This window comes from Impatiens glandulifera, chromosome 7 (genome assembly GCF_907164915.1).
Source record: "Impatiens glandulifera chromosome 7, dImpGla2.1, whole genome shotgun sequence".
Lineage (NCBI taxonomy): Eukaryota > Viridiplantae > Streptophyta > Magnoliopsida > Ericales > Balsaminaceae > Impatiens > Impatiens glandulifera.
In genome coordinates, this window is record NC_061868.1 from 5,465,784 (window position 1) to 5,492,350 (window position 26,567).

The 26,567-nt window shown below is 27.8% G+C and overlaps 2 protein-coding genes across 2 annotated transcripts; both read left to right on the top strand.

Moving 5' to 3' along the window:
- The first annotated feature begins 584 nt into the window (after positions 1-584).
- On the top strand, positions 585-2,790 carry LOC124946229 (feruloyl CoA ortho-hydroxylase F6H1-3-like). Its single transcript, XM_047486796.1, has 3 exons — positions 585-758; positions 1,454-1,887; positions 2,020-2,790. Exons 1-3 carry the CDS (start codon positions 585-587, stop codon positions 2,609-2,611), a joined length of 1,200 nt encoding a protein of 399 aa, XP_047342752.1. The 3' UTR covers positions 2,612-2,790.
- Positions 2,791-8,334: 5,544 nt separating this feature from the next.
- LOC124946230 lies at positions 8,335-8,820 on the top strand. The gene has a single exon (XM_047486797.1). The coding sequence runs from the start codon at positions 8,335-8,337 to the stop codon at positions 8,818-8,820; it is 486 nt and encodes a 161-aa protein (XP_047342753.1).
- Positions 8,821-26,567: the final 17,747 nt, after the last annotated feature.

The following is a 26,567-nucleotide window of genomic DNA, read 5'->3' on the forward strand; positions in this document are numbered from 1 at the left end:
TTTATTATTATTTTTAGTTTAGTTACTCATTTATTTCAAGAAATATTTGTATCCAGTTATTTTCACTATTTTAATAAAAAATATCAAATTATTTGAAATTTATCCAAATTCTTATATATCCATTTTATTATATATTTTTTTTAACCATTCAACTTTTTAATTTATCAATTAAAATAATATTATATTTTTACTTTACTTCTATAAAACTTAAATATCAAAATATTTTAATAATTCAATCATTTAAAAAATTAACTTTTTGATTTATTTAAAGAATATAATAAGAAAGCACTCAAATAACCAAAATCAAACAAATCTTAAAGATAAAATCCAAGAAAAATCCTATACATTGCATTGAAATTTGTAAAATTTATTATAATATAAAAAGTAATATTCTATCTTAAAAATATTATATATAATATATACGTGTCTTAGCTCTTAAGAGATAAGAGCCGTGTTAACTATTTGCACTATAGTATATTATTATATTAATTTATTTGAATAATGAATTACTATATAAACTCCATGCAACCATTCAAAAAACAAGCATTCTATTTCTGATCTCTCTATTTACTTATCATTCTTCAATGGCACCAACTCTAGCTAATCCGATAACCAGTTTATCTTCATGGGATGAAGTATTTAACTTCGTGGTGACCGAAGCTAACGGAGTTAAGGGTCTTTCCGACTTGGGTCTCACCGGTGTTCCTAACCAGTACGTCCAGCCCGTTGATCAAAGAATTCATACCAACCAGCAATCGGTAATGAATTATATTGAGACGGATTTATGTAGGGATTGTACAAATATTGTTAATGATTAAATCTTTATCTATACAATTTTTAAATTTTTTTTAATAATAGTATGTTATAAGTTGTCTAATATTTAGTAAGACAAATTGCATTTTTTTTAAATAATTTCTTACATTAACTTTAAACTCTTCTTAACTCTAATTTCTTTTTGTCAAAGTTTAGAAATATTGAAAAAGATGGAAAGAAAATTTAAATTGGTTATTTAATCACACTTTAGTTAATTTGTGGTAAAACTTTAATAAATTTATGAATTAATATCTATTTGATTTTTGTTTACAAACTTTCAGCCTAAAAAAGTTATTTGTAAATTGTAAGTGATAAGAACAAAACTAAAAATAACAACTTTATTTTTCTTAGTTATCTGTTTGGGTTTATTTTTGGTAAAATTATTTAAAGGGGTATTAATATATATTTTTTAAATCGAGGGTATTTTGACTAATTAATTTAGCATTTAAGTGATTTTGATTAATATGAGAAGGAGATGAAATTAAGAATGTTTTATTATTATTGAATTTTAATAAGTTTTGAAATTATCCTTAGATAATAGACTCAACAATATTAAATTTATGATTTCTCATCTCGATCTAAAAAAATATTTTGAAAGTGAATTTAATTGTTATTAAACAACTTTTATTTTCTACGACAGACCTCTACTACCAAATCAGTCCTTCAAAGTCAAGATCTTGATCAACAAACTCTTCATTCGATTCCAATCATCGATCTGAAGAATTGGGAGTGGTTAACTAATGATGATGATATTCTCGACAATGACCATCCAATCGGTAAGTCAATATGTGATGCAGCTGAGAAATGGGGATTCTTCCAAATCATTAACCACGGAGTCCCTCTCGAGGTTCTCGACAATGTTATCGAAGCTGCTCACCGCTTTTTTGCCTTACCGGCGAGTGAAAGGCGTAAATATGTCAAGGAAAACTTGCCACAAGATGCATCTATTGAATTACTCACTAGCTTTAGTCCACAAAAAGAGAAGGTTTTGGAATGGAAGGACTTTCTCATGCATGCTTTTTACGACGACGATTTTGAACAAAAATGCTCGAGCTTTTGGCCCTCGGTCTCTAGGTATATTTATATTTATATGCTCGATAAATTGTCATTTCAAAACGTTACTTTTTGAAAATATTATCACATTATTTATTTTCTTACTTACACACATTATTCCCTTAAAAAAAATGAATTGTATGTATATCTTAGGGAGCAAACATTGGAATACTTCAAATGTGTGAAGCCCTTGATCAAACGACTATTAACCGTTCTTCTAAAAGGAGTTGGATTGAAAGAAATGGACGACAAAAGAGAACATCAACTTATGGGCCTTCTAATGGCTAACTTCAATTATTACCCGATTTGTCCAACTCCTGAAGTGACGGCCGGAACTGGCCGTCACTCCGACATCTCCTCAATTACTGTCCTTCACCAGGACAGTACCGGTGGACTCTATGTGAAAGCTCCTGATTGGATAACCGAAGAAAAAGTTGAGAGTTGGATTCATGTTACTCCGATAAGGGAAGCATTAGTTATTAATATAGGAGACGTGTTACAAATAGTGAGCAATGATCGATACAAGAGTATTGAGCATCGTGTGATTCCTAGCTCCGCTAAAAATAGGGTATCGGTTCCAATTTTTGCTGACCCGCCTAAGGATGCAACCATCGGTCCTCTACCTGAAATCTTGGAGAGAGGTGACAAGGCTATTTATAAAGATATTTTGTACTCGGACTATTTCAAGTACTTCTTTGGAAAACCGCATGATGGCAAAGGAACTATCGAGTGTGCTAGGGTTTAATTTTATCGTTACGTAAGTTGGATGCATAAGTTGGATGCATAAGTTTAATTTTATCGAGATGTAAGTTCGATGCATGTATGTTTGAAGTTGATTGTTTTAAGTTTCTTTATCTTTGTTAGCATTTGAATAATGTATTCCAAAAAATATTAATAATGGCATGAATAAATTTAAGTTATTTATTTTTTGTTAAATATTTTAAATTTTGTAGTGATATAAATGCCTAATTATAATTATATATGACATTAACAATTCTTGTTTTTGTAACAATATGATATTGTTATGGGAAGAATGCCAATTTTAAACACCAAGTTGTAAGAAGGTGTCAAATTTACTCATTAAGTATCAAAATTTTATTTATATATACTAACTTGTCAAAAAGTGTCAAATTTATTTAAAATAACAAAAAAGTTAAACGGAGTTAAAAGTTTTGCCACATTTAATATCCACCTATTTTTTATTTATTTTTAATTTACATTAATTACTTTAATATTTTTTTCATTCAAATAAAACATCTAAATTTTTCTTTATCCATTTTCTCTCTCTCTATCCCCAACTCTTCATTTCTTTTAATTGTTCATCTTCTATCTCCACCATTAATCATATCTGATGAAGAATCGCCGAAATATTTGGAATCAACTCCGTTTGAAATCCTAGATCAGGATTTCATTTTCCTGTTTTTCCGATAGTCTCCGCCGATCGATACACTACGGAGGGCCCCACCTTTTGTCTAGTACCTTCTACATATCTTGCTGAAATACCTCGGCTACGCGAGACTGTAGTTGTTGTAGTAACATAATTTCGTGTTTAGAGAATTGCATCTCGAACACTTCATCGGCTGTTCCGCCACCTTCACCGTCGTCACAGTTTTTTGGCCACCTGATTATTTTTCCATCACAATATTATTATTTGACGTCGACATAGCTAATTCATTAATAGAGATTTCAGAAAAAATAGATTACTTATATTAGAGATGGAGAGGAACAGTGAGAAGAAAATGAAGAATTGGGTAAAGAGAGAGAAAAAATAGATATGAAAAAATTTAAATATTTTGTTTAAATGAAAAAAGAATTAAAGTAATATAAATTAAAAACAAATAAAAAATAGGTGGATATTACATGTGCCAAAAATTTTAACTCCGTTAAATTTTTCTGTTAGTTTAAATAAATTTGACACTTTTTTGACAAGTTAGTATATATAAATAGAATTTTGATACTTAATAAGTAAATTTGACTCCTTCTTACAACTTGGTGGGTAAAATTGACATTCTTCCCTATTGTTATATAATATATTTAAACTTGGAGGAAAGAAAAAATGAATTGATCAAATTTAAACCGCTATGTGTGGTTTTAAATTCGGCGGCCGCACACAAACTTTTTAGTCTCATAGATTTGACTATGTTTGGTCAAACATATTTTGTCGGTCAAACATATTTTGTTGGTCAAATATTTTTTTTTGTCTTAGTAGAATTGATTGAAATGGTTGAATGGATACAGTCTTATATATAATTTTAAAATAGTAAAAATTAATATATCACGAATTATTTAAATGATTACCAAAATATATTAATTAAAATTATTATAGACTATACTATCCTCTAAGAAAATTTGTACAACAATATTTTTATTTAATTAATAACCAATGGATAAATTTAATTTACAGATATGTAAATTTAAATAGATGAATTATTGGATATGGTATTTATAATATATAACCAACTTACTATATTTATATTTAAATTTATTAAAAAATAGACTTATTTCGATTGACAAATAACCATTGAAGTGAGTCGATATGGTATACTGTATTTTATTAAAAAAAAAAAAAATCAGTATAAGAAAATTTATACTTTTACCGTACGGCCCGTACCTTGATTTGGGTATGGTATCGGTATATGAAGGAATCGTGTCCTTTAATTCAATGTGATGACTAAACTTGGGTAGGACAATTAATGGAGATAATTTAATCCAATTATTTTAGGAGTCGCAATGTTTCCTAGAGGTTAATTGCGTTTAATGGGGTTAAACCTATATGTATTATAATTGGGTCTTATGAGGTCACCACTTAAAGTTGATGTTGACGGAATAGATTAAAAGGGAACTATTTCTAATTATTAGCAAATATATTAGATTTTATTAATAATTAGAAATATTGTTTTAATGTTTTGTTTATGAAATAAAACAATTATTAATGGTAAAATTAATTTTGGAAACGGAAGGCGAAATATAAAAGATTGTATTATTTTATTTATTAAATAAAACAATTATTAATGGTAAAATTAATTTCGGAAATAGAATGCGGAATATCAAAGTCCAGAATGGAAAATGAACGCTTATAATTAGAAAAAGATGACTATAGTCCCTTGAATTATGTCATTCTTCCATCTCTTCTTTTATTCAATGAGAGATAGAAATATTTTACTGTGATATAACAACTTTTTCCCAACAGACAATAAAATTGTATTTGTTATTCTCTCGTCCTAGCAATCGAAGGTAACCAGATCGAAACAGACTCGTATGGACCGACTAGAGGAACAACATGTGGGACTCTCATTTTTCATGCTGCAAGATCTGTCGAGTTCACGCATCAAAGGTATAACTTAGATATAATCCATTAAGTTATACATTTGATGCGTGAATTCGGTAGATCTTGCAGTATGAAAAATGAGAGCCCCACGTGTTTCTCCTCTAGTCGGTCCACACGTGTACGCTTACATCTCGTTGCATTTGATTGCTAGGACGAGAGAACAACAAAGACAATCTTATTGTCTCTTGGAAAAAAATTGTTATATCGTTGTAAAATCCTTCTATCTCTCGTTGTTTAAAAGGAGAAAGAATGACAAAATTCAAGAGATTATATCTTTTTTCTAATTATAAGCGTTTCTTTTCCCTTCTATGATCAATCTTTAATATTCCACCTTCCATTTCTTAAATTAATTTACCATTAATAATTGTTTTATTTTATAAATAAAATAATAAAACAATACAATCTTTTATATTCCGTTTCCGAAATTAATTTACCATTAATAATTGTTGTATTTCATAAATAAAACATTAAAACTATATTTCTAATTATTAATAATATCAATATATTTACTAATAATTAGAAATAATATATTTGAGATTAGATCTTTTTCCGCAACATATATCTAATAAATAATAATCAATGGTTTCAAAATCAGATTGCATAAAATTATTGTATATATTAATTGTTAATTTTTGATACAATACTCGATATTAAAGATTTTGTTAAATTTTTGGTTTGTTTGGTAATCTTACCGGAGTAAATGTAAAAACTAAATTAATATATATATATATATATATATATATATATATATATATATTGGGAAAAATCAAAACAAAGAAAAGAGAAAGTTAATTAAGAAAGAAATAGTTTAATTAACTTTAAAAGAATACAAACGATTTTGATTTTTATGGTTTGGAACATAATTTTGATGATGTAATTCGAATAAGAATAAGCTGTCTATTTGTTCTGTGCATGCAAAAATCTAAAAGACTTTGTTCCTTCAGACGCAGTCTGAAGCAAGCAGTCTTAGACGTCTTACGTAGTTAGACGAGGACGTCTAACTCTTTTAGATGTGTTCTAAAGGAATACATAGTTAGACGAGGTTGTCTAACTCCTTTAGACTGCTAGACGATGACGTCTAACTCTTTTAGATGCGGTCTAAAAGGAAACGTAGTTAGACGAGGTGGTCTAACTCCTTTAGACGTTGTCTAAAGGGAAACGTAGTTAGACGAGGACGTCTACTCTTTTAGACGCGGTCTAAAGGGAAACGTAGTTAGACGAGGACGTCTAACTCCTTTAGACGAAGTCTAAAGGGAAGTGTAGTTAGACGAGGACGTCTAACTCCTTTAGACGCGATCTAAAGGGAAGCGTAGTTAGACGTGGACGTCTAACTCCTTTAAAAACTATCTAAAGGGAAGCGTGGTTAGACGAGGACGTCTAACTCCTTTAGACACTGTTTAAAGGGAAGTGGAGTTAGACGATGACGTCTAACTCCTTTAGACGCGGTCTAAAGGGAAGCGTTGTTAGACGAGGACGTCTAATTCCTTTAGACACGATTTAAAGGGAAACGTAGTTAGATGAGGACGTCTAACTCCTTTAGACGCGGTACCTTATTTTAGCAGCCATCTGAAGGAAGTATCTGTCTAACCACGTTCATTCAACTGTCTGCTCCTCCTACCTTCAGCAGTCTAACAAGCCAACTGATTCTATCAAATGAATGAATGCCACGTACGCGGATATCTCTCAATTGCATTTCCAGTACAAGACAAGATCAGAGGATATTCGGCGCATTATCTGTTCGTTACGGCCACAATCCAAATATTCAGAGTCTTCTATACTCTCGTACTATAGGGGGTCGTCCAACGGACACATTCCACGTGTCCACAAAGAATATTCGACCGTTGGTGCACTACAACCATAAATAGAAGTCCAAGGACAATATTCGAATAACTTCACACACACACACACAACTCACTTACTGAATTTCGTTTTTACACATTCGCTTCAAGAAAGTCTCTCAAGCAAAAAGCAACAATCTATTACTATCTTTTCTGTGAAAAACCTTAGTGTTTTAAATTGAACAAAGAGTGTTCTGTTCAACAGAAAATTAGCTAGTTCAGTGAGTTGTATCTGAATCAAGGTCTTAGTGGGTATCCTTCCGGTTGTGGAAGAAGGGGTGACGTAGAAGTTTTATCTCCGAACATCCATAAAACTTACTGTATTCTTTACCTTATGCCATTAGATTCACAAAGTGAGAATTCCAAAGTGAAGTTAAGGGTTGTGCTAGATTGGAAGATCCATCAACCAAAATTCCTCCCAAGGACACTCAAGAACAATGGAAGCTAAAGGTATATTCTGCTTCTAGTAATTGAATTGATCTATCATCTCAAATCACTTGTTTATCATTTTATGGCTTTTTAAAATTTATATATAGTATTATTAAATTTGGTTTATAAAATCTAACAATTTGTATTAGAGTCTACCGTCCCCATTGATTCTCAAGGAATTGGTAATTCAATTCGTTTTTCAAAAACCCTAGTTTTTGTTGTTTTTGATTAAATGTATGTTGGTTGATGGTTTATATGATTGGTTGATGATGTTATGCATATATATTGTTTCAACAATCATAAATGGTGATATTAGGTATTTTTTATCGTGAATTAGGTTTATATGATTGGTTGATGATATTATGCATATATATTATTATAACAATCATAAACATTGAATATTTGGTACATCTAGACTTGTATTTAAGTTGTCTAATATTCAAAAGAGACTCAATGAAGCATGATGTCACTAAAGTTGACTCTCTTGTGGAAAAAGTCTAAGAAGAGTATTAAATGTTGGTGTGTATAAACACTAATGAATATTAAGTAACACAAAGGAAGGTTAATATATGACTAAGTTTATACACACACTTGTGGTGGTAAATTGTGACAATTATAAGGTAAGCATGTGAATAATACGTCGATCCAAAGATAAGCCTATTATTTGACAACACCTATTGTGAATGTTTGATCACTACACGAGGATTACTACCGCAATTAATATTACTGTCCAAATACTTGATAATAATGCTGCACCATTGTCTTGAGATGAGATTTTACCAATATTTGATTTTTGTTTAATGATTTTAATTTTGAGCACAATTTAATTATGTTTCGTTCTATTTTTTAGCTAATGTTACGATATCTACTAACATGAACTCTATTCTCATTCTAAATGGGATGAACTTTAAGGATTGGAAGGAGAACATTTATATTGTTCTAGGCCACATGGATCTAGACCTTGCGTTAAGGATTGATACCTCCACGACTCCTTTGGAAAAAATTTCTATCGGTGACAAGGATAACTATGAGAAGTGGGAAAGGTCAAATCGCATGTGTCTCATGATCATAAAGCGCGGTATTCCAGAGGCATTCAGGGGTGTAGTATCTGAGGATATCACCAATGCAAAGGAGTTTCTTACGGAAATTGAAAAACGATTTGTAAGGAATGATAAGGAAAAAATTGGCGCGATTTTAGCGTGCCTTGTTACCTTAAAGTATAAAGGCAATGGTAATATAAGGGAGCACATATTGGAAATGTCCCATATAGTTTCAAGGCTAAAGACACTTAAGCTTGATCTTTCCGAGGATCTTCTTGTGCATCTGATACTCCTCTCGCTACCAACTCAATATTACTAGTTTAAAGTGAGATATAATTTTCAAAAGGAGATGGTCTCTTAACGAGCTCATTTCTTATTCGGACAAGAGGAGGAAAAGTTGATACTGGACAGAACCGAAAGTACTCATATAGTTACTTCACTGAAGGTTAATAAGGTTAATAACCTAAAGAGAAAGAATAAGGAATTTGTTAAGGGTCCTGAGCAGAAGAAACAAGTCATATCAGAAGTATAGGATATAAAATGTTACTTTTGTGGTAATGCGGGACACGTGAAGAAAGAATGCAACAAGTATCATGCGTGGGTTGACAAGAAAGACACTAAATGTACATTTCTTAATTTAGTTTGTTCAAAGATTAGTTTAGATTCAGTACCTAGAAATACTTGGTGGGTAGATTACAGTGTTACTACTCATATAAGTGTTTCTACGCATGGTTGCATGAGTCATCGGTTGCCAAGTAATGATGAAATATTCATCTACGTGGATGACGGGAAAACTGTGCTCGTGGAGGCAATAGGGCATTTTAAATTATTGTCAAAAAAATATTTTTATTTGGATTTAAAGAATACATTTTTTATATTGTCTTTTAGGCACAATTTAATTTATGTTTCAGTTTTGGACAAATTCGGTTACTTTTGTTTATTTAGAAATTCAAATTTCAGTTTATCTTTAAATAAAAACATTGTTGGTACTGGTTTGTTAAATACCTACGATAATTAACTTGCTTGAAACTATTTTATATTATAATGAAACCCTACACGTGGAATCACGCGGTACTAAAAGAAAAATTAATTAAAAATTTTGTAACATTATGTAGGTCACATCTCTAGTAATAGAGTTAAAAGACTTATGTCTAATGAAATTTTGGATTCCCTTGATTTTACAGACTTTGATGTATGTATTAAATGTGTAAAGGAAAAATAGACTAAATAAAAAAGGCTAGGTGCCAATAAGTCATCGAAAGTTTTAGAATTGATTCATACAGATATTTGCGATTCATTCCATTTGGCCTCTCTGAATGGACAAAAATATTTTATATCATTCATTGATGATATTCTAGATTTAGATACATATACATATACCTTATTCATGAAAAGTCACAATCCATGGACGTTTTTAAGTCGTTTAAGGCTGAAGTTGAAAAACAACTCAACCGAAGCATTAAATACGTCAGATTTGATTGTGGTGGTGAATACTACGGTAGATGTGACGGTTTAGGTGAACAACGTCCAAAATCATTTTCTAAATTTATAGAGGAATCAGGTATCGTCCAACAATACACTATGCCTAGGTCACCTAGCATGAATGATGTATCTGAAAGACAAAATAAGACTCTTAAGGATATGGTAAGGAGTATGATCATTCATTCTACCTTACCAGAGTCACTGTAGGGAGAAGCATTAAAAATATCAACATATATACTTAATAGGGTACCCACTAAAGCAACTAGTAAAACAACTTTTGAACTTTAAACTAGGTGAAATCCTAGTTTAAAACATTTACATGTTTGGAGTTGTCCAACTGAGGCAAGGCCTTATAGGCTTTTAGAAAAGAAATTGGACCCCAAGAGAGTAAGTAGCTACTTTATTAGTTATTCCAAGCGATCAAGGGCTATTAGTTTTACGATCCCACACTAAAAAAAATTTTAAAACGGGAAATGCAGTATTTTTTGAGGATGTAGAGTTTAAGGGGAGAAATAATATAAGGGATATTGGTTTCGATAGAACCGTCAATTTGGATTGGGCCCATTGGGTTGGCCCGCCCCGCCAAACGATTTAGATGGGTTAGATTAAAATATTAGCAACCCATTTGGAAGTGGGCCTACACGGGCCAACCCGCTCAGGTCGCGGGCCTAGGCGGGTCAAGCTTGGATTGGCCCGCGGGTTGGCAAAAAAAATCTAATATGATTTATAGCCTTATAGACATATGTCGCATAACCCTAGTTTTTTTCTCTCACAAGCAACACTGCAGCAGTCAATACTCAATATGCAAGCTTTTATTTGAACTCGTAATTGGTTACATGGATATGCTATCGGTAATTTTATTTATAGAATTTTATTTATGTTCTTGACTTACTTGTGACTTGTGACTTCATATATCCGTTTATTTTGATTTGAATTTTTAACTACCTTCATTTGTGACTTCTGATGTAGATATTGAAGAGAAAAGCGATGAAGGAGAATGATTTGACATGGATTATATCTCGATTGATGATATTTAAAGAATGTAGACTTTACTGAAATTTTTATTTTATGAAATTTTCAAATTTTAGTTACTTTGTTGAACTATATAGTCAATTAATGTGTAACGATAGACAATACTCTTGTTTGGTGTGTATTATGACTATTTGATCATGTTCTTGAACTCTTGTTTTTTAGAACTATTAATGATTTTTATTTGTAGTGAGACAATTAGTGGGCTAGCCCGCCTAATCCACAACCCACCTTGGGTTGGGTTGAGGATTTTCAGCCCGCTGGGATGGTGGGCTGGTCTGCCATCGACCCGTCAAATGATGGGTTTTAGTGGGTAGGCCTGCCCTGCCATGGGTTGACCCATTTGACCGCTCTAATTTCGAGGAGAGGGAAACTTTGACTTAGTCTTTGACTGAGTTAACTTCTCTTGATGTGCATGTTTCCATATTTGTCATTGTTCAAGAAGCGATTTTGATTCCTTATATGGACAATGTCGAACTCCCCCTTATTCAGAAGGAGGTAATTCTTCCTATAGTTGAAACTCAACAACCTCAAATTCAGGAATAAGTGAATTTGCGAAGATCCACTAGAGAGAGAAGAAGTGCAATATCGGATGATTTCATCGTATTTCTTCAAGAGCATGAGGAAAATTATGGTACTAGTGAGGATGATCCACTCACCTTCACTCAAGCTATAAATTGTTATAATTCTCAAAAATGGATCGAAGAAATGAATGAGGAATATAAAGTTCATGAAAGACAATAAAGTATGAGAACGTGTCCCATTACCTGAAGGTAAGAAACCCATTGGTTGTAAATAGATTTTTAAAACCAAAAGGATTTTAAGGATAATGTGGAGAGGTTTAAAGTACGTCTTGTGGCAAATGACTTTATTCAAAAGGAAAATATTAATTTTAAATAGACTTTCTCTCTAGTTTCATTGAAAGATTCTTTTAGAACAATAATGGCACTTGTAGCACATTTTGATCTTGAGCTACATCAAATGGATGTCAAAATAACGTTTCTTAATGGTAACATTAATGAAACGATTTATATAACGCACCAAAGAAATGATTTGCAAATTGAAAAAATCCATTTATGAGCTTAAGAAGGCTTCTCGTCAATGGTACCATAAATTTCGTGAAGTGGTTATCTCATTCAGTTTTGAGGTGAACACTATCGAGGATTGTGTGTATCATAAGTTCAGTGGGAGTAAATTCAATACTTTATGTCGATGACATTTTGTTAGCTACAAATGATAAGGGTTTTTTGCATGACACTAAGAAATTCCTATCTATGAATTTCCAAATAATAGATCTAGGTGAAGCTTCTTTTGTATTAGGGATCTAAATCCATTGAGATCGTTCTCGTGGTGTTCTTGGATTATCGCAAAGAAGCTACATCGATAAAGTACTTGAAAATTTTGGCATGCTTAAAAGTAAGTTGATCAACACCCCTGTCGTTAAAGGTGACAAATTCAATCTTAGTCAATGCCCTAAGAACATTCAGGAATTAAGGAAATTGAATTAATTCCCTACTCTTCGGCTGTAGAGAGTTTAATATATGCTCAAGTATGTACGCGTCCAGATATTGCATTCATAGTTAGAGTATTTGGTAGATATTTAAGTAACCCTAAGATGGACCATTGGCACACAACCAAAAGGGTTATAAGATAACTGAATAGAACAAAGGATTATATGATTACGTGTAGGAGATAAGATAATTTGGAGATTATCAGGTATTTTGACTCTGATTTTGTGTAATGTGCAAATAGTCAGAAATATACATCTAGATATGTATATTTGTTGTCCGATGGATTGATTTCATGGAAAAATGTCAAATAGACACTTGTTGCATCATCCACTATGGCGGTAGAGTTCGTTGCATGTTACGAGACATCAAATCACAGAGTATGGTTGCGAAATTTTGTCACTAGTCTGCATGTTATAAAGGGTATAGAACGACCATTAAAGTTATATTGTGACAATAAAATCATAAGTTATGTATTCCAATAACAACATAAGCTCGTACAAGTCAAAATATATTGACATTAAGTTTCTAGTTGTGAATGAGTGAATTCAAGATGATCAACTTTCAATAGAGCACATAGGTACAAACTCAATGTTAGTAGACCCATTAATTAAGGCATTAACACCTAAAACATTTCATGAGCACACTGCTCACATGGGTGTTAAGTTATTCAATGATATATCAGTTTAGTGGGAGTTTGTATTTATTTTATTTTTATACTTTATTGTTTGTTCTAGACGTATGATTTTACGTGTTTCAGTCAATAAAGTTTTAGATATTTTACTAATCAGATTTATCCATTTTCAAATATTCATTTTATTCTCTCAATTAAATTTTAAAGTTTTTTTTAATATATCTGAAAGAGGACCAGCTGAAAATAAACATTTGGTGATCACATTCATGTATTTTCATGTTATGCATCCATAATTGATCTATGTCATTTAGCTATGTTGGTAATATGACCATGGAAGGTTTAGTTACGATGATGCTAATGAAAGCCGCTATGATCCTTTATTAATATATTTAATGGACCAGATTGTAAGGATACCCTAAAGTTTATTATAACCATTCAAGCTAACAATAAGGTTACACTATTGTGGATTTATATATTTGGCCTAGTGGGAGATTATTGGATTAATTTATAATTAATTCAATATTTATTGGGCCTTTAATGCAATATTTATAGTGTTGAGCTATTATGTGATAAACCTAAACTAAAGTGATCAAATATAGTATTAAGGAGGTTTATGGGGTAGTAGGTTATGGAATAAAAGCATAGAGACCAAAGGTTATTTAAATATCTATGAGTAAATAATCAAACTCTAAGAAAGATGGTTATGGTCTCCAATTTACACAGCGCTACACTAGATCAGGCCCATTAGACTTAATACATGTCGAATGATATCAGTAGGGTTACGACATTCAGTAGGTGAGACATCTCTCTTGTCTCCCCATCTACAGAAAGGATTTACAGAGTGAGAAATCCTAAAGTGAAGTTAAGGGTTGTGTTAGATTAGAAGATTCTTCAACCAAAATTATTCCCAAGGACAATCAAGAATAATGGAAGCTAAAGGTATGTTCCACTTTTAGTAATTGAATTGATCTATCATCTCAAATCATTTGTTTATCATTTGATGGATGTTTAAAGTTTATATAAAGTATTATTAGATTTGGTTTATAAAATCTAACATTTGATACTATTTTATTTTGGTTGTTTTAACGCCGAACATGACCTTGTTATGTTGAAAAAATGTCCATAAAAAGTCCTGAACATGGCCTTATTCAAGACTTTTTTATGTTAAAAACTTGAATGTCCATTGTTGTTGTATTACTATTTTGTTATACTGCTTTATTTTGGTTGTTTTGACGCCAAACGTGGCCTTTCTATGTTGAAAAAAGTGTCGAGACTTTTTTATGTTGAAAAAAACTTGAATTTTAGTTCTGCATTCAATGTTCAGCGCCTCGTAAGGTCATGTTCAACGCCTCATGAGACTATGTTTGAGACTTTTTATGTTCAAATAAACTTATTGTTCAGTTCTATATTCCAATAAAAAAATCTCAAACATGGTCTTGTTCAGCGCCGAACAAGACCATGTTTGAGACTTTTTTTATGTTCAAATAAACTTATTTTTCAATTCTAAATTTCAATAAAAATTCTCGAACATGGCCATGTTTGAGACTTTTTTATGTAAAAAAAAAACTTTTATTTTTCCGTTCGAACTAATTAGGAATGACTTTTTCTAACCAAATTCTCAAAATTTGAAATGACATTTTTCTCCCAAGAAGCTCGTGAATTCTATAAATCATATTCTCAATCAACTGGATTCGGAATTTATAAAGTACTTCACCATTGTTTGTGTGAAGAGTGGTATGAAAACATCTCGAGGTTCAAAATGTTTTACAACTTAGACGTACAACTAAAACAAATTGTAAAACTAAGATTAGTATAGTCATTCAGAATGAACAGATATTATAACAAGTGTATGTCTTAAACACAATCATATATTAAACATTATAAAATAAAATATTAAATCTTACAAAAATAATTGTTCAGCAAAAACAAAATAATTGTATTCTGATTCTGCTATAAGATTTTAATAATGTACATATTTGTTTTGGTAAAAATTAAAAATATATTAATATATAATAATAAAATATTTTTTAAATAAATAAATAAAATATTTTATTTAATAAATTAAATAATATAATTAATAAAAATAAAAAAAATTGTTGAATTTTTAAAAAACAAATACAGAATAAAGTCATATAGAGTATATCTAATATAAATTATGTAACTAACAAAAGTTGTGTCATGCTTATTGCACAATTACATATTATATTATAACTAACAAAAATTGTGTCATGCTTATTGCACAATTACATATTATATTATGACACGAAACTATAATATAGTGTATATTTTAATATTTTAGTAAAATAGTATAATACGAGTGTAATAAAAATAATGTAGGACTAGTTACCTACAAAATATATATAAGAAAAAATAATTAAAATATCTAAAATGATAATTTTTATTAAAACTTTTAAATATTATATAATTTGAAATTTATAAAATAATTAAATTTAAAATATAAGAAAAAGACAAATAAAAAAAATAATAATTTTGTAATGTTAATAAAGACTAAGGGTTATGCAAAAAAAATGTAAAAGAGATTCAGAAACTGATTGAACTGAAATAGTTTATGTGAATTTATTTTAAATTATTATTTAATAACAGCCATTATTAACCATCCAAATGGCAAATTTATCTCATCATCGTAATCCTAAACAATACATATATATATTTTTAAAATTTAAATTTACTTTTTAAATTAAATTTTTATTATTAAAAAATAGATTTATTTATTCTTATATAATTTTAAATAAAACTAATTCTAGTTAGTTAATATCAATAAATATAATATTTTCATAACTGAAAAATATTAAAATAAAATTAAAATTTTATACAAAATACTTTCTAGTCCATTTATTAAAAAACTGTAAAAAATTATTATTTTTGTTTCAAAACTTTCTTACCCAAAAATATTTTTAAGTATATACCCAAAAAATGAAAAAAAGGTATAACTTTATTAAAAAGTAATTAATTTATTTTTATAATAAATTGGTATTCATTAGTATATTTACTAAAATACATGTCTATTTATTCTGTAATATTAAATAAATATAAAATATATTCTTAATTAATCTTAATAGTCAAGTATTTAGTTAAATATATGTTATATTTAATTATTTTATATTATTTTACTTTTAATCTTTATAAATTTTATTTTATATAATTATAGTTTTCAAATAATAATAGTATTTGTTTTTAAAAAAATATGTATGAATTATTTAAAAATAATTAATAGTAATATATTTATTATTTTAATTTATAATGTTAAATTTACAGTAACATTTTAGATTAAATAATAAATTAAAATATATTTTTATATTTTAAATGTTATATGTATTATAATGTTTTTTTTAAATGGTTAGTTTTAATAAAACTAAATATTATAAAATTATTAATTATTATATTTTTACTAATATTTTAAAATTATTAATTATTTATATATATATATATATATATATATATATATATATATATATATATATAAATTCATAAAATATCATAGTTTTTAAGTAGTTAAATTATTATAATATATTTTTATTTAATTATTATAAAACTATTTGTGTATTATAATGGAAGAATTACAGTATTAGATTGTTAAAATAATAAAAATATATATATAAAAAACTTTAAAAAATAATATTAAATAAGTTTTTATATAATTTAATGCGTTAATTATTTATATTATAACTAGAATTAACCTATCACGCTTACATAGAGTACATATGTGATGGCACACGATTAACATGTAACAATATATAAGGATATATTTATTTACAAAATTATCTAGATAAAAATGACTAGTATTGTACATTTATAATATTGAAATAGAAAAGAATATTAAATTTATCTTTAACAATTTTGGCATTTCTTAAATTTATCCTTGATTTAAAAATCTATATTTTATATGTTCAGTGTGAATAAAAAATTTAAATTTTATAGATTAACAAGAAAAAAAAAGTGTTAATGGGTTAACCATATATGGTACACGTGTCTTTATTGTTTTTTAACTATTAATACACTCTTGTCTATCCTGTTAACTCTTTGTTTCCTTTAATTGTTCAAGCTCGACTTTGACGACTAACAAAGGTTGATGCGGGATGAGCTTGAGAACATTTAAGTGCAGCCATGAGTGCATTGGAAATTTGGGGTTCTATACCAATGGTCATGTTTTGGGCGGTGAGGAGACGATCAAGGGCGACACTTAAACAAACCTCTCCGGCATGGCGCACTGAAGAGTTTATGTGATTATGTGTTTGGTACATGTAATAGATGACAAAAATTTAACACCTCAATTTATCAAATTTGAGAACTTTAGCTATTTAGGTCTTTAAGGATAAATTAAACATATATTAAGTAACTATATTAAAAATATAAAAAAAATAATAATTTATTTTATTTTTAATACGGTTAGGTTATAACAAAAAAAAAATCAAAATTATGTTAATTCAGTGTTTATCCATTTCTTTATATTTTAATCGGAATCCTTCAAAGTTATAATGATACTTTTATTTACAAAATTATTTTTTCAAATGTTTTTATAAATAAATTATTAATAGTAAACACGATGCAAGATAAAAATGACTTATTTTATCAAGCAACATTCTTACCATTATAATATTAAAATTATAAATATTATTAGTAGACATACTAATAAAAACATACCCATACTACATTCTTACATTTATAATATTAAAATTATAAATATTATTAGTAGACATACTAATAAACCATACTACATTCTTACATTTATAATATTAAAATTATAAATATTATTAGTATGCATACTAATAAAAAAACATACCCATATTATAGAGTTATTATACACGGATCCTCACACTAATGAAATTCAACACAAATCTAACTGTAATATATTATTTATGGTAATTTATATAAATTTTAGTGCACCATTCAAAATGCATGCATTTATTTCTTATATTTATTTATAATTAATTAATGCATTATTTCTATTTGACCATCATTATTTCTAGAAAATAACCAATAACTACAAACCCTACATGGATAAATCCAGAACAATCAATAGATAATGAGAGTATTATATATATATATATAATCTTAAAATAATTTATGATTTACAAATATATAATATTCTAAATTGTGTCATATTTATTTAAATTTAAAAAAATTGAAAATATTATTTTTTTTATAAATAATGAAAATATATTTATTAAAAAATTTAAATTATTTAAAAATAATAAATTATATTATTTTTGTTCAAAATTTAATATTTTTAACTATCCTAAAGTTAATTTATTTTGGGAGTAACTACAATACAATATGCTACATATTTAGCTCCTTAAAGATTAAATATGCTTAATTTTTCTTCTTTAGTTTTAATTAAATTAATTAAATCCCTATAATCTCAACAATAAAAATATTTTTATATAATTAAAAGTATTAAAAATAAAAAATAAAATTTAACATGTGTATCTTTTGAACCGGCTAAAATCCAGTCCAACCGAACAAGATCACCTGCGAAAATCTAACCCGAAAATTTCGGTTGGAAAGTTTGGCCCAATATATAGTACTTACGGATTTTCTTACATGTTCACTTTCCGATTATCAAAGTGTTGATTTATTTCTCAGTCAACAACCATCTATCTGTATTCTCAGTTATTATCTCCATTTATTTATCTGTCATTCTCTATATATTTATTTATCCATATAATATATAATTGCAATTGTACAATTTTTTCTATCTTGATGAGTTGTATAATTGAGCTTGTTTGAGGTGGGTTATTATGTTTTCTTTTTCATTATCATTAAGAAAAATAGTATAATTTGGATATTTAAATATTTTGGTGGTTAGTTTTCAAATATTGAAACTCCACCAAGATTATTCAATAGAAAAAATCGACATAAAAGACCAAAATAATACGAATTCGACTGTAGGGTTGTAGGGTGTCTAAGTGATCATTATATATACAATTTAGTTATTATATATATTCTACTGAATGTATATGTTTGAAGATAGTAATTTCAAGTTCCTTTTATCTTTGTTAATTTTTGAATAATGTATTTGACAAAATAAATCAAAGTTATTTAGTTTTGGGTTATATAGATGGTGAAGAGAAGTTTAAATCTTTTAAAAAATATATTTGATAAAAAAGAAGAAAAAAACACATGACACTCTCTAATGTAGATAATTTTTCATAACATTATATATATATAATTTTGGAAAATAGTTTTACATTAAATTTCACTTTTTCTATTGGCCTACGGAAAAAAATGAAGAGTTTTGGAAATTTGAACCAATAGGCAATAATTAATAAAAATACTTACTTTTCATCTGAACCATTAAATTATACATTTTTATATTAAAAAATTAAAAAAATTAACATAAAAATCTTATTTATTTTTATTATATAGGTTACCTAATCTGTGGACTTGCTAGGGTTAACCACAACGTTGACTGTATGACAAGTTGAGGGAGATGATAACATTTCACACAAATAGTATAATTTGACATAATGATGATAAAAGGGTTAGTTTTAATAGATTGGATAAATAAAGGGATGCATATGTATTTATGAAAGAAAAATAAATCTTGTCAATGAAAAAGCAATCTTTTATTTTCTTGAAAGTGTGCGATTTCTTTTGTCGGTCAAACTTTGAAGGAAAATATATAGGGTGCAGGATGATTTGTTTGTTGTTGAAATATTTAAGTTTTTTATTTATTGAATTGTATAAATAATAACGGCCGATGAATCACTATTTTGATGTCCTCTTTGTTTGTTATATTCAAAATAATTTATTTCTAAACTTTTTTAAAATATAAGTTGTGATATTAAAATGTTAGTACAATTTCTAAAAAAATATTTTACTTTTGAACTGTTTTTAAGTATAAACAATTATCTCATGTTTATAAAATCGTGCATTGTTGGGAGTTAAAGATATCGGACGAGGGTCAAGCTAGAATTTATGTTTATGTGTATTTTTCTTTATTCTATTTTCTTTGATATAATTAAAAAGAAACGATTATTTAGTAACTATTTTGAAATAAATTTAATAGGGTTTAAATTATTATTATTTTAACTAGCATGTATCCTGTGCATTTGCACAAGTAATAATATTATAAAAAATTGTAAAAAAAATATTACGGTAAAATTTTATGGGCGGGTCAACCCACAATCCAACCCAAGTAACCATTTACTCTCACATATATCCAAATTAACCACAGCTCTCGACCCGGCAATCCGGACACTTTAAAAATTAAGCATCATTATATATATATAGATTAGTTAGTTAAAAAGTTGAACTTATATTGTTAAAATGTCACGCGTTTATCAAATTTTGAGTTGAATTTATAATATAAAGTCTTTGTAGCCTAGTCGGTTAAAGAGTTGTATTTATTTTGTTAGGTTGCAGGTTCGAAACATACCTCTAGTATTTTTAATTTTATTTTTAACCGTTTTAAATTTAAAGACGGGTCAACCCACAATCCGACCCAAGTATCCAAATTAACCACAGCTCTCGACCCGACAATTCGGACACTTTAAAAATTAAGCATCATTATATATATAGATTAGTTAGTTAAAAAGTTGAACTTATATTTATATTAAAACGTCCCGCGTTTATCAAATTTGGTGTTGAATTTAAAATATAAAGTTTTTGTAGCCTAGTTGGTTAAAGAGTTGTACTTGTTTTATTAGGTTGCAAGTTCGAAACATACCTCTAGCATTTTTAATTTTATTTTTAACCGTTTTAAATTTAAAAGCGGGTCAACCCACAATCCGACCAAAATATCCAAATTTACCACAGCTCTCGACCCGGCAATCCGGACACTTTAAAATTTAAGCATCATTATATATATATAGATTAGTTAGTTAAAAAGTTGAACTTATATTGTTAAAATGTCACGCGTTTATCAAATTTTGGGTTGAATTTAAAATATAAAGTCTTTGTAGCCTAGTTGGTTAAAGAATTGTATTTATTTTGTTAGGTTGCAGGTTCGAAACATACCTCTAGTATTTTTAATTTTATTTTTAACCGTTTTAAATTTAAAGACGGGTCAACCCACAATCCGACCCAAGTATCCAAATTAACCACAGCTCTCGACCCGGCAATCCGGACACTTTAAAAATTAAGCATCATTATATATATAGAGATTAGTTAGTTAAAAATATAAAGTTTTTGTAGCCTAGTTGGTTAAAGAGTTGTACTTGTTTTATTAAGTTGCAAGTTCGAAACATACCTCTAACATTTTTAATTTTATTTTCAACCGTTTTAAATTTAAAGGCGGGTCAACCCACAATCCGACCCAAATATCCAAATTAACCACAGCTCTCGACCCGGCAATCCGGACACTTTAAAAATTAAGCATCATTATATATATATATATATATATAGATTAGTTAGTTAAAAAGTTGAACTTATATTGTTAAAATGTCACACGTTTATCAAATTTTGGCTTTAATTTAAAATATAAAGTCTTTGTAGCCTAGTTGGTTAAAGAGTTGTATTTATTTTGTTAGGTTGCAGGTTCGAAACATACCTCTAGTATTTTTAATTTTATTTTTAACCGTTTTAAATTTAAAGACGGGTCAACCCACAATCCGACCCAAGTATCCAAATTAACCACAGCTCTCGACCCGGCAATCCGGACACTTTAAAAATTAAGCATCATTATATATATAGATTAGTTAGTTAAAAAGTTGAACTTATATTTATATTAAAACGTCCCGCGTTTATCAAATTTGGTGTTGAATTTAAAATATAAAGTTTTTGTAGCCTAGTTGGTTAAAGAGTTGTACTTGGTTTATTAGGTTGCAAGTTCAAAACATACCTCTAGCATTTTTAATTTTATTTTTAACCGTTTTAAATTTAAAGGCGGGTCAACCCACAATCCGACCCAAATATCCAAATTAACCACAGCTCTCGACCCGACAATCCGGACACTTTAAAAATTAAGCATCATTATATATATATATATAGATTAGTTAGTTAAAAAGTTGAACTTATATTGTTAAAATGTCACGCGTTTATCAAATTTTGGGTTGAATTTAAAATATAAAGTCTTTGTAGCCTAGTTGGTTAAAGAGTTGTATTTATTTTGTTAGGTTGCAGGTTCGAAACGTACTTTTAGTATTTTTAATTTTATTTTTAACCGTTTTAAATTTAAAGACGGGTCAACCCACAATCCGACCCAAGTATCCAAATTAACCATAGCTCTCGACCCGGCAATCCGGACACTTTAAAAATTAAGCATCATTATATATATAGATTAGTTAGTTAAAAAGTTGAACTTATATTTATATTAAAACGTCCCGCGTTTATCAAATTTGGTGTTGAATTTAAAATATAAAGTTTTTGTAGCCTAGTTGGTTAAAGAGTTGTACTTGTTTTATTAAGTTGCAAGTTCGAAACATACCTCTAACATTTTTAATTTTATTTTCAACCGTTTTAAATTTAAAGGCGGGTCAACCCACAATCCGACCCAAATATCCAAATTAACCACAGCTCTCGACCCGGCAATCCGGACACTTTAAAAATTAAGCATCATTATATATATATATATATATATATATTTGATGAGTGTTTTTCAAACTTGTTCTAAACCTATTTTCTTTCTTATTCTTTATTACTCAATTTTTTTTCTTCTTAAATACATATTTTACCTAATATATTTTATTTGTTATTCAATTTTCTTTTTTTAGTTTATGAGGTTGAAAAGTAAAATCATGTAGTTATTGGATTATTTTATGAGAAATTAATTATTTGAGTTAAGCAAATTAGTCTTAACTCCATGTTTAGTATAAAGTGTAAAATTATTAGCTAACTTTTTTTATTAATTACATAAGACCTAGGCCATTATCTTGCCTAAGAAAATTAAAATAACCATGTTCCGGATTCTCTAAATTGAAGAGAGGATGCATATTTGTGAAACATATGTTAGCTTCTTAAAAATTTAAAACAAAAATACTAATTAAACTTGAAATCAAAGTTAAACCCGTATTGCAATAGTTTATGAAGTTGAGTTTGAAGAGAAAATTGTTAATAATTTTATTTTTTATTTTAGTTATCTAATTTAAATGTTAATTTAAATAAAATAATAGTGTAAATGAGATTTAAATATGTATAAGAGTGGTTCTTAAGAGAATACATATGAAATATGAAATAGTAGTAATTTTGGAAAATATTTATACATTGAGGTTATAAATGAAAGTGGAAGAAATGGATTTTAATCACCTTCGAACAAATAGCTCAAATAATGGTATTAATTTGAAATAGTGATAATAAAATGGTTAGTTTTAATAGATTGGATAAATTGAGGGATGCATATGCTTTTATGAAAGAACAATAAATCTTCTTGTAAATGAAAAAACAATCTTTCCTTTTCTGGAAAGATTGCTTGTGTTGGTCAAACTTTGAAGGAAATTATATAACGACAAAGATGGATTTGTTTGTTGTTGAAATATTTAAGTTTTGCATTTATTGAGTTGTATAAATAATAACGGCTGATTATATTTTAATTTTAAAATAATAATAATAATAATAATAATAATGATATACAAACTATTTTATGCCAGATTTTAAACATGTGACCATGGACGGATGGACCATAGGGCTGAGGTGGGCTTAAGCCCACCCCTAACTCATATTAATTTTCATATATATATATATATATATATATATATATATATATATATATATTAATTTTTAATATGTGTTAATGGTTTGAGATTTTTAAGCATAGAGAGAAAGAAAAGAGGTTAGATATATAAATGTTTGGTTTTAGAATTTGTTTATATGATTTTTAGTATTTTTTATAATTTATAGATATTTTTATTTTTTAAATTTATTTATTCTTTTTACATACCAATCATATTTTATAATAAATAATTATTTTATTTAAATAATGATTTCTAATCTTTAAAAAAAATATTATTATTATTTACATATTAGGTATTTTAGTTACATATTATTTATTTATTTATTTATTTTGTTTTGGAGTTATTGTCAAATAATATTTTTTTATAATTTCACCCTAATAATATGTATAAATCTTACCCTCATAAGAAAGTTTTTCCATAAAAAATAATTATTTTTTGTGTTAATTATTTTATTCATTTATAATTTAATAAGAAATGTCTTAACTATAATTATATTTGAAATGTTGTTACGTCGGGATAAACCCTTATTTGGTTAGACATTTTTATTTATTTATTTTACCTGTTACAAATTGAATTTGAAATGTTTTATTTTATTTATTTACCTAAAAAATGAATTAAAATTTTGCTTTACTAAATTTATTTCGATTTCATAACATATATTTTTTTAAATATTACATTATATATAAGAATGATTCTCTTTGAGAGTTGATTTAGGTTAGGGTTGAGAAGGGTTTAAACGATTTTTATTTATTTTTTATGTTAGAAAAGATACACGACTACTTAATTTTTTGCTTTAATTTTTATTCACTATTTTCTTTTATAAATCTATAAAAAATGGGTTAAACTCGGGTTCATTTACTCGTTAAATCTATAACTTTCTCTTTATTTTATTCAACTCTATAAAAAAACATTAAATTTATTTAAAAAATATTTCGAGCCCACCCTAACTCTAATTCCTGGTCCGTCCCTGCAGGTGACATGAATGATGAATCACTAAATAATCACAATAACTATTTTGATGTCCTTTTTATTTGCTATATTCAAAATAATTTAAATTCCAAACCTTTTAACAATTATAAGTTGCGATGTTAAAATATTAGTACAATATAAAAAAAAAATGGTTTTATTAATTACTCTATTTGTAAAATCTTATTGTTTATTGTTAGAGCTAGATTTTATGTTTACTTTATTTTCCTCAGATAATATAACTCTAAAGATTCTATTATTTAGTGCCTATTTTAAAATAAATTATCTTTTGTATGGCATGATTTTATTTTCTTTAATTAGTCTGGAGTGTTTTGCAAATGTGACACATTTTCTTTCTTATTCTTTATTACTCAAATATTTTGTTTTTTTTCTTCTTAAATACATATTTTACTTAATATTTTTTCTTTGTTATTCAATTTTCTTTTCTAGTTTCCATTAGGTTGAAAAGTAAAGGCCTATAGATATAGTATTATTTTAAAATAGTATTATTTTATGAGAAAATTAATTATTTGAGTTACATAATTAGTCTTAGAACTATGTTTAGTATAAAGTGTAAAATTATTAGTTAACTTTTTTTAATTAATTACATAAGATTAGCCCATTATGACTCTAGTTTGATCCATTCATATATACATATATATTAAGTTATTACCTACTCAACAACTAGGATTATTATTTTTAAATATTAAGATATATAAAAATGGGATGGTCGGGACAGCGACATCTCCACCTGATAGGCAAAAAAAATAATTGCTTCTCTTCTCTCATTCTTCTTCCCCTCTCCCTCATCTTCTTTCTGGCCCCGTTCCCACACATTGAAATCTCAATCAAGGGTCACCATGTCTTCATCATTGTAGGATCTAGCAGCATTGGCCTCGAGCTGGCCAAACGAGCTTCCATAGAAGGGGAGCGAGTCTCCATTCTAGCTCGCAACCAAAAAAGATCAAAGACGCCAATGATTCAATCCGTCTAGCCTCTAGTATCGACGTCTCCATCTTCAGTGTCAATGTTCGCGATTTGGAGGCTATGATGAAAGTTCAAATGCATCATCAACTTTTCTTTTTTGGTATTGAGATTTGACATTGCTCTAATCAAAGTCCACTTGCTAGCTTCCAACAGTTGCAAACTTCTTTTCCCATTGCAGATATCTAATGTTATTTATCGATTGAAGTTGGAATTTTGTAACGATTCTAACTAGAAATGTTGAATTATTGCCTAACCATATTATGGTTTATGAGTATATAATATTGATTCACTTATATAAAACTCTTATCATTTGAAATATCTAGATAAATAAAATATTTGGTAATGATTAATATTCTCATATAAATTTATTTTTTTATCTTTTATCAATGAAAAAAGATATAGTTCAACAACTTTAAAATTATAAAAATTTTGGGTAATAACTTATGCATTATATAAGGATATTGTTTATATTTATTAATTAAATACACAATGGTGTTGAAATTGAGAAATATTGATATATAATAAGTTAAAAATTAAAATAGTTAAGTCAACAACAGATAAATTACTATCATTTTGCATGACCATTTAAAAAAACAGTTAAATTATAATTAACTTTATTTTGATATGACATGTGTATTACAAATGATGTTTAAATTGATTAAGTTTTTTTAATGGGTGATGACAAATAATTTAAGTGCATCAACTATTTCTCCCCCGATTTTATGGATCCTATTTTAAAGAGGATGGTGAAAGTGTTCTACTAGAATATGAGTGGTAATATTAATTATAATTGAAACTTGGGAGAAAGACCGTTCGGTTCGAAAAATAT